The sequence below is a fragment of the Nycticebus coucang genome, chromosome 3, assembly GCF_027406575.1.
Source record: "Nycticebus coucang isolate mNycCou1 chromosome 3, mNycCou1.pri, whole genome shotgun sequence".
Taxonomy (NCBI): domain Eukaryota; kingdom Metazoa; phylum Chordata; class Mammalia; order Primates; family Lorisidae; genus Nycticebus; species Nycticebus coucang.
In genome coordinates, this window is record NC_069782.1 from 823,145 (window position 1) to 839,073 (window position 15,929).

At 58.1% G+C, this 15,929-nt stretch overlaps 1 protein-coding gene and 1 pseudogene across 13 annotated transcripts; one reads left to right on the top strand and one right to left on the bottom strand.

Annotated features, from left to right (window-relative positions):
- Positions 1-1,643: 1,643 nt before the first annotated feature.
- LOC128582222 (protein UXT-like) lies at positions 1,644-2,225 on the bottom strand (annotated as a pseudogene). The gene has a single exon (XR_008379007.1). The product of XR_008379007.1 is annotated as a protein UXT-like (transcript).
- Positions 2,226-6,691: 4,466 nt separating this feature from the next.
- LOC128581565 (translation initiation factor IF-2-like) lies at positions 6,692-15,570 on the top strand. 12 transcript variants are annotated; one of them, XM_053584551.1, is made up of 4 exons: positions 6,692-8,984; positions 9,116-12,151; positions 13,617-13,800; positions 14,174-15,570. In XM_053584551.1, exons 2-4 carry the CDS (start codon positions 11,575-11,577, stop codon positions 14,505-14,507), a joined length of 1,095 nt encoding a protein of 364 aa, XP_053440526.1. In that variant the 5' UTR covers positions 6,692-8,984; positions 9,116-11,574; the 3' UTR covers positions 14,508-15,570. The 12 variants fall into 12 exon arrangements, 2 of the variants coding, with proteins under 2 accessions (XP_053440526.1, XP_053440525.1); XR_008378875.1 differs by lacking the exon at positions 14,174-15,570 and adding an exon at positions 13,477-13,532 and having other exon boundaries at positions 6,692-13,091; positions 13,617-13,754; XR_008378876.1 differs by lacking the exon at positions 14,174-15,570 and adding an exon at positions 13,488-13,532 and having other exon boundaries at positions 6,692-13,091; positions 13,617-13,754.
- The last annotated feature ends 359 nt before the right edge of the window (positions 15,571-15,929 follow it).

Consider the following 15,929-nt stretch of genomic DNA (forward strand, 5'->3'; position numbering starts at 1 on the left):
ACTGAGCTGCCCATGGTCTCACAGCCAGCCCCAAATCCCTAACTCACACCCATCCCAAATCTGGTCATTCTCACCAAAGGTCCCTGCCTGCCATGCCTTAGTGGGCCTGAGCCCCCACAGGAAGGGAGCCTGCTGGTCACCGGGGAGCCCAGAGATGTTGGGCCTCAGACTGTCTTCTCATTCATGAAATGGAACACTTGCCTGGCCAGCAGATCTGTCAGGAGGTCTTGTCCTGGCCCAATTTGGGAGGTGGGGGCTGCCCCCAGGCCCAGAGACAGCAATGTCCAGGGCCTCCAGCATCCTCATGCACTGGTGGTGGGCTCTGCCGGTCAGAGGGCCAGGATCTTAGCCCTACCCAGGGCCTGCAGGGCTGGGGTAGGTGAAGGTGGATTCTGAGTGGATGCCCAGGGCTTCCCTCCTCTGGGAGGCCAGGAAGCATGTGGACAAGGCTGGGGGTTGTGAGACTGGTGGAGCCCTGCGTGGAAGTGGGCACCTCTGCTTGCTGGGGGCGACTGGCGGGTGGTGGGGGCAGGCCAGGGTGAGCCAAGGTCACATGGGTCAGGCTGGGTGGGTGTGGCACTGGGCTGGACTGAGCAGACAGTGAAAAAGAAAAAGGTGTGATCACTGACCCAGCGCTGTAGTGACAGGAACTCTCTAGAATAGTAGAAGCAGCCAGTGAACTGTGGTGACAGTTTATTTAACCTGGTGTCCCCACAGCACTGTCACTTGAATGTGCAGTCGGCATGGACAGGCATCACTGAGGCAGTTTACATTTTTCTCTCACGAAGGCTCGGACAGGCCAGGAGGGTGCAGCTTGGACCCTGCCAGCGTTCCTGGAGCTGGTTGGAAAATCGAATCCCACACACACCTTTGAATGTGTGGCACCCCCGGGGCCCTCTGAGGGTAGGGGAGATAAGCACAAAGAAACAGCTCTTTAAAAAAAAAATACACTTATTTTGGCGGTGCCTGTAGCTCAAAGTGGTAGGGCGCCGGTCCCCTATGCCAGAGGTGGTGGGTTCAAACCCAGCCCCGGCCAAAACCCACAAAAAAACAAACAACAACAACAAAAAAACCCACTTATTTTAATGTTTAAATTATTAAATGGGTAGAAAAGAGCACAAAATGCTTCATGCAGTTGAGCAGAAGTGAAGCCACCACAGCAGCCTGCCCCGGGGCCAAGCTGCCCGAAACCTGACACAGAGGGGCCGTGTCAGTCCGCACCAGCGGGGAGACCCACCGAGGGCAGGGAGCCTCACGGGCGCCATCGCAGTTGGCAGTGCACCTTCCCTGCCTCCCCTTCCTGCAGGCCAGGCCCGGCTAGTGGATTAGCAGGGTCCAGTGCACAAGGGTGATTCTGGGGCCTTCGCCATACAAGAAATGTGGTACCATAGGTGCTAAAGTATGTGTCCCTCTCTCAACGTGTCATGGCATTTTCTGTGATTCAACTTCATTCTAAGTAAAGAATGATTAAATTCTGAACTCATTATTATGAATTTTCCTTCCTTCCTTCTTTCCTTTTTCCTTCCTTGCTTTCTTCCTTTTCTTTCTTTCGACAGAGTCGCACTCTGTTGCCCAGCCTGGAGTGCAGTGGCCCAACCATAACTCACGTTAGTCTAGAGCTCTTTTTTTTTTTTTTTTTCAAAGGCATTAGGAGTCTTTAATGTCAGAGAATGGAGGAAAAAAGTCAATGGTGAGGCTTCTCTGGGAAATTCTGCAGGCCTTGTATTTCTCTAAGCCCCTCTAGCAACATGTGGATATGAGCTTTGATATTCATGGAGTCCTTGGTGAGGCTGTCGCTGAGCTCTGTGAGGAGAGAACTCTTACGATCAATGAACTTGAGGGCTTCTGCCAGTGTCAACTCCAGGAAAAAGCCATATCCCAGGGCCACATAGATTCATGAAGTATCTGGGACCACTGTGTCAACGAAGAAGTTACAGCCCAAATCCACCTGCATATATAATTCCGAGTGTTTAGCTTCCTGGAGTTGTTCAATGACATTTCTCAGTTGAAGGTATTTGGCCAGCTGCTCATATACCTGGTCTCGATGGTCCAGCACCTTTCTCAGGTCCTGCTGTAGCACGTCACTGATGAAAGTCTCGTAGCGCAGCACTTTCTCCCCCGTGGCCTCCACTGCCCGCCGTTTAGGGGGCATCGCCATGATGAGTTACCTGGTGACTTAGGGCCGCCGGCAAAAAGAACGGTGGGTATCAAGTCTAGAGCTCTTGTGCGATCAATCTTTCCATCTCAGCCTCTCCCAAGGTGAGTTTTAAGGCAAGTGTTGGAGCATTGAGTTTTTATGTGGAATCTCTAAAATCACCCCGTTCTTTTTCCACGCTCATACAGCCATGGGCAGTTTGTTCCTACCAGGATTGTGGAAATGCTACACCGACTCAGTTTTTTTTTTTTTTTTTAATGTGGATAATGGTAAAATATAAATAACATAAAAGCTGCCATTTAACCATTTTTTAAACATATAATTCAGTGGCCTTAAGATCATTAATGCTATCTATTTCCAGAACTTTTTTCATGACCCTAAACAGAAACCTTGAACCTGTTAATCACTAACCCTCTGCCATCCCCTGGCATCCACCATTCTAGCTTCTGTCTCTAAGGATCCCACAACTTTGGAGACCTCGTGTAAGATCAGCAGTATTTGTCCCTGGATCTGGCTTATCTCACTTAGCACGAAGTCTTCCAGGCGCATCCCCGATGCCCCATGTATCAGAATTTCTTTCCTTTGTGGACGACCCATTCCACTGTGCACGACCCATTCCACTGTGCACACACACAGCTCTGCCCAGCCATTCATCAGCTGAAAAGTGCTGGCTGCTCCCTCCTTTGGCTGTTATGATGCTGCTGCCATGAACATGGTGTACAAGGTCCTCTTCAGACCTGCCTCAGTTCTGGGTGCATATGATTTGAGTATGTCCCCTGAAGTTAAGAAACTTGATCCCCAATGGAAGGTATGAGGAGGTGGGGTTTGGGGGAGGGGGCATCTGGGCACCCGTCCCACTAATGAATCAGTGCTGTCAGCTCAGGAGACACCCCTTCTGTTGTGTCTCCCCTGTCAGTCTCTGTTTCTCTGTCTGTCTCCTCCCCTTCCACCTGCCCCCATGAATGACGCAGCAGTGAGGCTCTTGCCTGCAGCCCTGGATTTGCCTTCCTGGCCTAGAGAACCCTTTTTTTTTGCAGTTTTTGGCCGAGGTTGGGTTTGAACCTGCCACCTCCGGCATATGGGGCTGGCGCACCCTACTCCTTTGAGCCACAGGCACCGCCCTGGCCTAGAGAACCCTGAGCAATAAATTCCTGTCTGTGGTGCTCTTCCCGACTGAGATATGTGCTGGCTCTACACTGAGCACACGAGGAGCCACCAGACTGTTGTCCACAGCGGCTGCAGCATTTCACATTCCCACCAGTGGCGCAAGAGGGTGGCAGTTTCTCCAAGTTCTCACCGACACATGCTGGTCTTCATTTTTTCATAACAGCCTTCCTTGTGAGGTGGAACCCACTGAGGTCCTCCCCACCCAGCTCAGACTCCACGGCCACACTGGACTCATCCCTTTGCCCTCCCAGCAGCCCCACCCCCACCCTTGCCTGCTCTGTGGTCTGCCACCTGGTCCCCTCCCTGGGTGTCTTGCCTCCTCCGTGGACTCCTGGCCAGCTCCCTGACCTCAGTGTCCCAGTGTGGTGCCTGACACACAAGTGTATGCTTCTCCTCTCCTCTTTCCAAGTGCTGCTGACCCTGCTGTCCTACACCCCTACCCACAGCTCCCGGCCACCTGCCCAGCCCACCTGCTCCTCTCACTCCCACTCATTCACTGTCTCCCCAGCAGGCTTGTCCTCCTCTTCTCACCAACAGATGTCGCTGGCTCAGGCGTGGTACTGTGGCAGCTATTCTGCTCCCGAAGACATCTAATGCTCTGACAGGTGCCAGGGTTTCCAGGACCATCCCTACTGGCCCCCACTGAGAGCTCAACCAATGACTTGAGGTGACATGGCCAACACCATGTCCCTGGCCAGCAGCCCTCCTTCTCCTGTTTCAGCTGCTGCCAGCTCCACCTGCTGGGCCTCAGGTGGGCACCCCAGCGTCCTCCTCAGCATCTGCCATCGTCCACTTGTGCTGCTGCAAAGATCACCTGAGGTTGGGCAGTTCATAAAGAAAAAAGGCTCCTGAGTGGCACCTGTGGCTCAGTGGGTAGGGCATGGATTCCATATACCAAGGGTGGCGAGTTTGAACCTGGCCCTGGCCAGCTAAAAAAACAGCAGTGGCAACTGCAACAAAAAATAGCTGGGTGTTGTGGCGGGCACCTGTAGTCCTAGCTACTCGGGAGGCTGAGGCAAGAGAATCACTTAAGCCCAAGGTTGGAGGTTGCTGTGAGCTGTGATGCCACGACACTCTACCGAGGGCAACAGAGTGAGACTCTGTCTCAAAAAAAAAAAAAAAAAAAAAGGAAAGAAAAGAAAAAAGGCTCCTGTGGCTAACAGTTCTAATGTCTGGAAAAGTTCTAGCTCAGGGACTACATCTGGGCAGGACCTCAGGGTGCTTCCACTCTCAGGGGAAGGCAGAGGGAGCCCTGTGTGCTGCATGTGCAGGGATGGCAGGCAACGCGGGCAAGGGAGGAAGGGCCACACTCCTTTCAACCGCCAGCTCTCGGGAACTAATGGAGCAAGAGCTCATTCCCCAGGACGGACCAGGATGAAAACAGACCAAGCCCCTCTCCAGCGATGTGCCCCAAGACCTGCACCCTCCCTCCAGGCCCCATTTCCAACACTGGGGGTCATATTTCAACATGAGCTTTGAGAGGACAAACACACAGCAGCTTCTCAGCCAAAATACCCACCAGCTCCACCTTCCACAAGTAACTGACTACCCCAATGTCAGTGGCTTAAAACAAGGCATGTTTGCATCTCACTTGGGTCTGGACTGTGGTTTAGTTCCTTCCCTCTGCCTTAGGGCCTTCTGCAGGCTAAAATCAAGGGGGTAATCGGGGCTGTGGTCTCATCTGAAGGGTCATATGTCCATCTCAAATGCTGCATAATGCAATTGTTACATAATAAAAGGCAAATTCTCATGGCATCTCTGGCCCCAGCTGTTGGACTTCCTGGGGAGTCTGGTGAGCAGTGGAACCTTTGTCAGTCTCTGAGCCCCCAGCCTGCAGCAGCTCAAGGGGCTGGGCGCTCTGTAAGAATCAAAGGCACACCCTGAAACAGGCTCCCCAGGCCCCTCTAGGCTTCTTTGCTGCTGTCGCTGTGATTGCTGCAGGCCTGTGGGGGTCTGGGGGTGCATGGCACCACAGCCTGAGGCCCAGGGGCTGAAGCTGCCACTCAGTGCACGTACAAGCCAAAGCCCCTAATATCTCTCTCTCTCTTTTTTTTTTTTTTGCATTTTTTAGCCGGGGCTGGGTTTGAACCCGCCACCTCTGGCATATGGGGCCAGCGCCCTACCCCTTTGAGCCACAGGTGCCGCCTGCCCCTAATATCTCTTCTGCTGGCTGAGGGGCTTGGGCTAAAGCCAGGGCCAGTGGAAGCAGGCCCTGAGAGGGCCTGCTTTGCCCAGGGCATTTAGAACTTTGCCCAGGGTATTTAGAACTTGTCTCTAAGTGGCAGGCTGAAAGCTGGCCTCCCCAGGCCTGGTCATCTGGTGCCATAGCATCACCCCAGGTGAGGCGGTGCCAGAAGTTACTGCACAGCATTTGGGACTCAGATGTGATGGCCTCTGGAGAGGCATGAATCACCCACAGCAATTATGAGAGTGACTGAGCCTAAGCCAGCACTTGGCATGTTGCTAGCAGGAACTTGACGCTGGACACTAGATGCCTCCCAGAGGCTGGGGCAGAAGGCCAGGGAGGGCCTGTCCATCACTCTGAGGCCCTGCACAGGGACCTGGGTGTGGAATCCTGGGTGACCAAGAGGTGGGGAATTCCGGTGGAGCCCAGTAGTGGAGAATGTCCCTGCACAGCCAGGCCTGGCTTAGCTACAGCCTTGGAACCTCAAACCACCAGGAGCCTACCCCGGGCAGCCACAAGGCCAGAGTGTCCAGCCTCCCTCTCCCACAGTATGCAATCACACGTGTGTGCACATACCCACATGTGTGCACACACACCATCTGCTGTGTGCACAGCCAGCTGAGGTGCTACTCCCAGGGCCCCTCCTCCCACATCCACCTTCTCCCTTCTGGGTCCCCTAGGGCCAGAAAGAGGTCACAGGCCCGGAATCACCAAGGGCAAGGACCTTACCAGCAGGGAAAACCCTCCCTCTCAACGTGCCTGGTGTGTCCTCCCTAAAAGGCCTGGGCAGGGGGGTAGGGGACCTCCAGGGCCCTAGTCCTGCCTTCAGCTGTGGTGGGAGCACCAGGGCTCTGAGCTGAGGGGCTTGCCACAGCCTGGCCTGGGTGGGACTGGGGCAACAGCTAGCCCCACCCCAGGGGGGGCTGTGAGGGGCAGGGAGCAGACCCCCAGATGCAGGGCCGTCCTCCACAGGCTGTCCTGAGGAGGAATCTTTCAGCACAAAGCCTCTGCCCACTCACCAGCCCCTATAGGCAGTTGCAGCTTTAGGGGCTCTGCTCTGGTTTGGGGGCCTAGGGAACAGGTATCTTAGGATGATTCTTTAGGAAAAGAATCAGCTGGACCTGTCTGGGGCCAGTGCTGGGTCTGGGCTCTCTGATGGGCACTTCAAGCAAAGTATTTGAAGCTTCGAAGTTGTTCCATAAAGTGCCTGTGCTGTGGTCTGCCTGGCCCTCCTCTCCTGCAGCTACATCAGCAGAAACCCCACAGGCCAGGGGTGCCTGTGCCCCTTCAGCTAGACCTGTTTGAGGCCAGTGCTGGGTCTGGGCATTCTGACAGGCTCATCACCCACCCCTTGGGATTGTACACTAGGATGTCCTATCTAAGGGGCACCCTGGGTCCCAGCTCCCCTCCAGAGCAGAGGAGTCTCCAGTGGGGTGCTACCTCCACCCATCAGGGCACAGCCTGGGCCCAGCTGCCCCTGCCCTGAGCAGGCCTCACACTGGTCAGCCACCCTGCCAGGGGCTCTGCTGGGGCCATGAACAGTGCAGCTTTGTGTCCTGAGAAGAGGGAGGCGTGGCCTTGGCCACCCCAGGTGAGGCAGTGCTGGGAGAAGTTACTGCACAGCATTTGGGACCAGTTCCCACCTCTGCTGGCTGGGGGTAAGGTGGAGCTGGGTTTTTCCAGGTCTGAGGTCCCGTGAGCAGCCTGGGGGCTGTCAGGGCAACTCATCCCCTCATTCACTCATTCTCTCACTGAGTCACTCACTCCTTCATTCCCTCACTCACACATTCATTCATTCGCTTACATATTCATTCGTTCATTCATTCAATCATTCATTTACTCACTTGCTTGTTCATTCCTAGCTTCCCTAAAAGCTCCCTCATGGCAGGCCCCAGGATGCAAGGAGGGAGAGTGAAGGATGGACTGAAAATGGGTTAATTCATTTACTCATCATTAAATGAACTTTCTTGGGGAAACTTTCTGGGGAGCCTATGAGTCTGCAGCACTGGAGGCGGCTGGATGGGTGGACTCATGAACCAGATGAACAGGCAGATGGGTGGATACATGGCCTGAGGTTTTGGCTGAGTTTCCCTGAAGCAACCACTTCCCTGGAAGCAAACCAGCCACCAGGCCTCTGGGTACCCCCTTCTTTTCTGGGACACAGGCGGCTGCCCTGCTGGCCAAGGTGACACCTCCAGTGGGGTCTTCCGTGTCCCCTCTCACAGAGCAGATGTCGTGGAGGTAGGTCCCCCTTCCTTCCTTTTTCCCACCTACTGCAAGTTCCAACTCTCCCAGAAGCCACTTCTGTCCTTTCCCACAGGCAGACAGACTCCGTAGGCTCAGGGAGTGTCTGGAGAGGAGGGCCCAGCATTTGGCCCTCTATGTGTCTGGCCCAACATGGCTAATGGGGCCTCTGGGTGAGAGATCAGGGGTCACTGCCCTCTCAGGGGGCCTGGCTGGTGGAAAAATGACTACAGGCCCTCAGTGTGCCCTTGGAGGAAAGCCAAGGACTGGACACATGGATCACAGACACTAACCTGGACCCTGGAGGATTGGCCTGGGCTCGTGGCTACTACAGATGGAGGGGAGGGGACATCATCTGACGGGAGGGCCGGGCTCTTCTCTGACTCCTTCTCCCCTAATTTGCCTCTCTTTGCTCAATTTTGTGTCCACCACAGAAAGGGGGATTTCTTGGGAGTCACTCTGTCCAGTAGGTCAAGGGCAATATGTCTAAATTGGCCCCACCTGGCCTCTGACCCCAACCTTGGAATCACACTCCTCTCCCAGTTTTCCCCAGCCTCTGGAAGGCTTGGAATTCCGCCACTGCTCACCCCTCCTGTCTGCTCCAAGCCTCATTGCCAGGCCCCAGGCTGTGCTCACCTAGCAGCAGGAGCACCTCCTTAGACACAGTCACAGCCCCTGGATGCAGCTCCAGCCCGTGGGTGAGAACAAGCCTCAGGCCCCACCTCTGCCCCCAGGTGGCCCTTCCAACCTCTGTTGGCACCATGCAGCCCCCAGCACAGACACATCATGCTTGGTACTCCACCTCCATGCGGCTCTCCCTCACCTCCCCCATGGCAGGGGTTGCAGGGGTCCCTCAGTCCCTCACAGCCCAGTCCACTCTTCCTGTGGGTGAGCCCTCAGTGTCCTCCTGCTACTCAGCCTGAGTCTTCATCTGGGGCCAGAGCCTATTAGCTCCTGCTCGGGGAGCTGGCAAGGGCAGTGGGGGTGAGTTCTCACTTTCTGTCCCCCCAGGAGCATGCAAACAGTTTGCCCATGGCCCGCAGCGCTGTCTCCCAACTGCAGACCAGCCCCAGCTCCACCGCTCACTGCCTATGTGCTGGGGGCCACTTTCCAGGCTCAGTCCCCCCAGCACCCTGCCAGCATGGACAGGCTGAACTCCTGAGCACCTTCCTCCTCCCTTTAGGAGTTGCTAATTGAACAGGAGAAAGAATGGAAACCTTCGGAATAGCTTGGGTGAGAGTCTAACCACGGACCTACCACAGGAAACTACAAACTTGGGCTATGGAGGTGGGGGGCAGAGAGTCAGCCAGTGGGCTGGACAGAGTCTCTCACTCAGGGCAGCATGGTGTCTTCTCCACCCCCAGAGATGCGACCCTGAGGGACAGGCATGGTAGGTGGCAGGTGGCACCCATGGTGATCTGTGGACAGAGAGGAGAGTCAGCACCAGGGTCCAGTGACCACTCATCCTTCTGTGCACCTGGATTGGCCCTGGACACCCCTGGCACCATTGCACACCCACCCCAAGGACTGATGTCACACTGGACCCAGCAGGTGCCACGCCAGTCGCACTGATACATGGAGGGCCCCGTCAGGGCATGCAGCATGGAACCCCTTAGAGAACCAGAGAAGCTTCTGCAGGGCCTGGGAGCAGCTCTGGGCACTAAGGGGTCAACTGCTTATGTCTTGTATGTGGGGATGGCATTTCTGTGCCTACTGGTGGCCCCATGTCTGTGCTTGTGGGTGTGTACTCGAGTGTGCATGGCCCACACGTGAGATGTCACCTGTGTGTGTGCACAGTGAGTGAACAGTTGCCCATGCCGTGTAGAGTCAGCATTGTGTGGGCCATGGCCCTATGTTAGCCTGGGTAGCAAAGACACAGTATCTACTGACCCCAAAGCACTACCTGGTTATTCGGCAGTGCAGCCCAGGTGGCCTTTGGCTGTTCCAGGGTCCACGGCTCCAGCCCCTCCCCATGTGACGTGCCTGGTGGTCAGGGACTCACTACTTGAGCACCATCTCCAGGAGGCCATTGGCACCACCTAACAGAGACATCTGCCCACACGGTCTCTCAGTGGGTTTCCTGCATGGGTCTGTAGCCCTGTAGGTGGCAAGGCTCAAAGGGCCAGGCCTCCTGTGCTCACAGCTCTACTCAGAGCCAACCCTTCCCATCCCCCCCATGGACATTGCAGGGTTTTTATCCTGTGTGACTAGGGCCAGAGTGGAGGAGGAAATGGCCTCCAGGTACCCACCCCCACCGTGGGGTTGAATGTTTATGGACAGCTTTTTTTTCCCAAAGCCGGAAGCCTGGATCCCATGGTCAGAGGCACGGACTGAAAATGGGTGGACGATGGGCAGCTGGTGGCCGGCAGAGGCCGCTGAGAATCAGCGGAAGCTGGGTCAGGCGGCCAACGGGTGGCCTGACAGCTCCTGGAAATCCTTGCTTCCTGTTTCCCCAACAAAGGACCTCTGTCCCCCTAGAAGGCCACTGGCCAGAGGGAGTGCAAGCCTTTCCTGTAAACAGCATTGTTTTCCTTTTCTCCTCTCAACACAGTAACAGCAGCCCCCATGCCACCATCTGGTCTGTCACCACCAGCCACAGGGGCCAGGCAGTTTGGGAGGCCAGGCAGGTAGAGAGGATCCAGTGGGTCTCCTGGGCCCAGTGGCTGCCTTGTCAAGCTAGGAATGAGTTGCACCTTGCCCAACCTCAATAAGGCTGTCCCATAAGGCAGGCAGGTGGCTGGACCAGCTCTGGAGTCTGTGGAACCTGCAGAGTTAGTGAGGCAGGCCATGCCGAGTCTGTGTTCTGTGGAGCTTGGAAGAACCCATGAGCTGAGCCTCATGGCATGGTGCTACAGTGCCTGGAGCAGAGGACCAGGGCTGGGTCTCCTGATAGTTGCCCTGGGCACTGTGCCAGGTGCTTATCCTGGTGCCTGCTCTCAGAGAATGTCCCCAACATGCAAAGTCCCTGAACAGGGCCCACAGGAGCAGAATGAAGGTGCAAGACAGGCCGGGCCTCTCTGCCCTGAGCGAGGCCTAGAGAAAGCCACAGGGACAGCACTGGGCCTGTCTGCCGGGCAGACAGGTGGGCATGGTGCCCAGCATGTGCGACTCTGAGGGAGCCTGTGTGGGCGCCTGTGCTACGGTAGGCAGCAAGTGCCTGAATGGGCCTGTGTGAGGGGCTGGGGGCTATTTATAGCAGCTCCAAGCAGAGAGGAGCTATTAATAGCGAGGGAGGGTGAATGGACAATGACTGCTGCTGACTTGGGGAGGTGGGGGTGGGGGCCATTCTCTGCGGAGACACCCGGGGCTGGTACCCCAGCCCCCACCCAGGCTCCGGGACAAGGGACCATTATCCGGCCAGCAGCTGAGCAACGGTCTGCAGTTCACGGGGGACAGCAGGTGGGGGTCTGGGTAGTGCATCCAGCTCACTACCTTGAGCAGATGTCCTGATGGTGGGCCTGGGGGTGGGTGGGACAGCAGGGGTGCCCAGGATGGAGCAGGGGTGCTGAGGTCAGGGCACCTTCCTGATTCTCAGGTCGCAGCACAGGTAGGGGGTGGGGAAGGCTAAGAAAGGGTGGTGGGGCTGCAGGGGAAGAGATGTGTAGGTTCCCAAGCCGTCTCTGGCAGGATGACTAGGCATCAGGGCAGTACACAGGTGGCCTGAGACGAGTGAGCTGGGCTTTTGAGCTGCACCGGAGCTGCCCCAACAAGCAGGCCCATGGCTCCTGTTCTGTCTGAAGCTCAATCTCTTTGGGTTTTCTGAAACTTCAAAAGCGGCACAAACTCCTAGAAAGATCAAACTTGGGCCTACAGAAGGCGCAGCATGGCTGGGGTCCCACCGCTTCAGGCCTTGGCTGCAGCCTCCACTCCTCGGACCACGTGCGTCCGCAGGCTGGTGGTGTCCCCTCCTCGCCCTAGGCCCATTGGGCTGCAGAGGCATGAAGGATCGAGCCCGCGCCAGGGGCGCCCGGCGGGCCGGCCTGGGGAAGCGGTGGGGGCAAGGCTCGGCTCCTCCGGGGCCAGAGGGCGGCAGCGCGGCCACCACCTCTTCCGGTTTCCCAAGAAAATCGTGGCCAGCCGCGTCGCTGTTCGCTCCCGGCGCACGGTGGCCCCGTGGAGCCGTCTCCAAGGACTTTGCCACATCCCCGAACTCCACTTCCCCGAAACCCTCCTCTACTTCCGGCTCCGCCCCAGACCCCACCAGCCTCAACTCCCCACCCCCGCTTCCGCCCCTCCCGCTCGGGAAAGCCCAGCGGAGGCTTCCGGCACCGCCCCCTTCCCGGCAGGGCCGCGCCCGCACTTCCCGCCCGCGCCCCGCCCCGCCCTGCCCCCATCTGCACTGCGCGGCTGGAAGGGAACTGGGCCCCAAGCAGCGGGAGGGCCCAGGCCAAGGTCTCTAGGTGGGTCCCCGCGCCCCATCCTTACCAAGACGAAGGGTCGACGAGCCGCACCCCCTTCCAGGGCAGGGACGCGGAGGCCCAGGGGTGACCCTGGAGGGGGGCCGTGACCGCCAGGTGGCCCGCAGGCCTGGGGGGCCTGAACGCCTCCTTCTCCCGAGTGGGAGCCCCTGCTTCAGGTGGCGGGCGCAGAGAGCTGGCCTAGACAATGCTGGGCTGAGGGCCCCCAGGGTGTTCCAGATGCCAGGCTGGAGGGAGAGCGGTGCTGGCTGGACAGCCCCAGCCTAGTGATGCCACCCCGAAACTTCTCTCCAGAAGGACCCCACCAGCAGTGGGAGGATGGGGTCTCTGAAGAGGCCAGTCCCCCCAGACCCCCCTCAGGCTGGGCCCTTTGTCCCAGCTAGTGCAGAGCCCACCAGCCTGGCCTTTGTGCTGACCCCACACAAATGAGCCCTCTGAAAGGCTCCTGGTCCCAGAATAGATATGGCCTGAGCTCCAGGCTCCAAATGAAGCCTATGGCTGGCCCCCACACCGCCCATAGGACCTGGGTTCTTGTGCTCCCCACTGCCCCCTGATGTCCCCTGCAGGGCCTAGCAGGTACATGGTCCCTATCAGCCCCTGTATACAGGCTGTGGGCACTATGGCCCCAGCCTAGCCGCAGTCACCTGACATGGCTGCTTGTCCCAGGTGGGTTGGCCTCTACCTAAGCAGAGCAGGCGCCAGAGGGGCCACGTCCAAGCTAGAGGAGGGCTGGGGTCCCAAAGGGCTAAGCCTAGGCAAGGGCTGTGGTGGCAGGGAGTCAGAGTGCTGGGTGGGTACCCACCGGCCATAGCCCTGGCTGGTGGAGGCTGATCAGCTGGAGGAAGCCTGCAGTGTTTGCCACCTGTGTTCAGTCTTTGAGGGCTGCTGGGGGTGGTGTCCCTGGCACTTCTACCAGGAGCAGGTAGGAGTTGGGTAATGAGGTCTAGCGGTACAGGCCCTGGTTGGGGAAGAGGCTGGGGAGGGAGGTGGCCTACAGGTGAGGCTTGACAGGACGGCAGCTGTGGGCCAGTGCCAGATATAGGACCTGGAATGGGGGTGGGAAGGCTGGACCTAGAGGATATGCTAGGGCCCTGCCGGGAGCCCTTGTGGGGACAGCCTCAGCTGGAGTAGCCTCTACCACAGTGCCAGACTCCTCTGAAGGCTGCCTCAGCTTCATGCCACTGTGTGGTCGACTGAGGACACAAAGAGTGGGAGGTGGGGGGGGGCTGGTTCACAACTATCTGTGTGGTGGGCTGAGAGGGTTGAGTGAGGGACTAGTTGGATATGGGACATCACCTTGGGGACAGTGTCATTGCAGGCTGCTGCTGGCCGCCCCGATGCTCTGGAAAGAAAATTTGAAAGGGTAGGAGGTTAGACGGAGCCCAGTGCCTGAAGGGTCAGGGTGCTGCCTGAGCGGGAATGGGCACAACAGACCTAGAATCCTCAGCCCACAGTTTCCTGACTCTTCGGGACCTGCCTACCACCTCCCTGGACCCCAGGCCCATACCTGGGAAGAAACCACATGATGGAGAAGTGGCAGGGAGCACTGGGGGATGCCTGTGCTCTGGAGTGAGAACCTCCCCCCCAAAGCAGAGGACAAGTGGTCGCACTTGCTTCTCCACCGGAATACGGTATGGGAAAGGCTTCTAGGTATCCAGTGGCTCGTTCCACACTCAGGGAACGCTTGCTCCAACCCAGTCCCTGGGCCAGCCTGGGGGCAGCTCTGGGGCACAGAGCAGGGCTGGGCTGGTCTAAGCAGCAGCACAAGTGTCCCTGCTGTGACATGCAGTGTGACCCCAAGACTGAAGGTGTGGGGGGAAAAGGTGGGGTTCCAGGCCGAGTGCCCATGGAGGGTGCAGAACTCCTGGGATGGCTCTGGGTCCTGGCAGAGGACTGTCTGGCTACAGGATGCCCTTGGCCATGCATCCACACTGCCCTCTGGCCCTAGTTCTCCAGACATGCCCTGTTAGAAAGTGGCAGGCCCAAGGATGGTTTTGTTTCCAGATGTATAGGGTACCTCTGGGACAGCAGGACAGTAGTGTCCTGCATGAGCAGTGACCTTCTCATGGAAGAGACCTGTATTCACATCCTCCAACTTACCTCCAGAGGACCCCTGCTGAAGGAGGGCCACGTAGCTGCCCATGGGCTCCGGTCTGGGTGTCCCAGGGTGGGGTGTCCCCTGCCTCCAAGCTCCATGTTGGTGGCACCCCCTCCCCTAGTCATGGCAAACAGGCAACTCCAGACACGGCCTGTGTTCGTGGGGACATGGTGGCTGCCTATGGTCCCCCGGGGCCCCAGCAACATCCGTGGCATTAGAGCAGGAACAGGCTGTCACTGAGGGGCGCTTCCGGAAGCTTCTAGCCTGGCAGGGCGTTCCCGGACCTGAGTGTGCGCAGTATCGCCAGGGGACCCGGAGACCCTTTACCCCTCTCCTGCTCCCCCCGCCCCCAACGAACGCAGCGGGAGGGCAGCGGCCCCGCAGCGCCACCTGCTGGCGCCAAGCCGTGCTCACGCGGGGACCCGCTGTCCGTGCGCAGGCCACAGTCCCCGGGCCCAGTCGCGCAGGAGCTGTGTGAGAAGGGGCACAGGCCCGAGCCCCTAGGGGTCACCAACACCCAAGCCCAAGGCCTCCACCTGCCCGCGCTTTGGCAGGTGGATCCCCGCGCCCCGCTCCGGTCTCCCAGGCCAGGCAAACAGCAGCATCTGGAGCCGCGCGGTTCCCAGCTGGGAGGTGGTGTCGGTCCGGCGCACGGATGCGCAGTACCATCTGAGAGGTGGCTTTGGCGCCTTGGGCCTGAGCCTGACAGGGTCGCGCATTTCAGGGGCGGCTTGGGTCCAGCAAGTGCCTCCTGCGCAAGGAACTCGCTGGGCCGTGTATGCAGGTGGCATTGAGTGTCCCAGTGTACACGTGGGAAGACCTTGCTCTAGTCCTGGCTGGACTTGTAGCCTCTCCTCCTGGCCACTCTATGTCCTGTTCTTCCCCCAGACACCTCACCCCCCACCAAGGTGCTCCCTAGGCCAGGGGCCTTTTTTTCGAACCCTCCTGGTTTTCCACCTGTCCACTACACCACTGCACTGCATCATACCCATCTGACCACCCTCCCGTCCTCAGCACAGCCTGTGTCAACCTCATCTTCTGCCAGCCCCTGCCTTCTTCCCATGACCATCCCTGTGGCCTGCTCAGCACCTCAAAGCACCTTGTAGCTTACCCAGCCACTACCTCAGCCTGCACTATGATGATTGCTGCTGTGCAGGGACCACCCGGCATACGGCGAGACTGCAGTGCCAGCCTGTAGGTGCTGCCGTGCCCCCAGCATGGGTCTGAGGTGCTTTCTAGTTCACAGTGCCTTGCCTTGGGGCCAGACGGGAGCAGCTGGAGGAGCCAGAGGTAAGACTGACCCATACCCACCAGTGCCCAGGTAAGTGACCACCCAGGGCCTAGCATGATGTGTGGACTAGAGGTCCTTGATGCCAAAACGGGCCAGCACAGGCAAGGGAGCAGCCATCCACCCAGAGGGATGGGCCAGGTGGAGTGGGCTTTAGGGGCCACTGGCTGCCCTAGGCATTTGCTGCACATGTGCCAGAGCCACAGCCTCTCCACCCCACAGCCAGCTTTTTTCTTGGAGTCTCATTTCCAGATGAAGAACTGGCCTTGGGGTTTGTGATTGATGTTTTTCTCCAATTCTGCTCCCAAAGATGGTCTTTCCCCCACCTGAGGGTCCCCTTCCTCGTTGTAGTCCCCAGACATTCGCTATAGCAG

Bases quoted from the DNA above. Each gene is read 5' to 3' on its own strand.
- LOC128581565 (XM_053584550.1), top strand. From the start codon at position 11,575: ATGGCTGGGGTCCCACCGCTTCAGGCCTTGGCTGCAGCCTCCACTCCT. The intron at 12,152-13,616 runs GTGGGTCCCCGC...TAGAATCCTCAG, and splicing joins GCCCAGGCCAAGGTCTCTAG to CCCACAGTTTCCTGACTCTT. The intron at 13,801-14,173 runs GTATGGGAAAGG...TTTTGTTTCCAG, and splicing joins TGCTTCTCCACCGGAATACG to ATGTATAGGGTACCTCTGGG.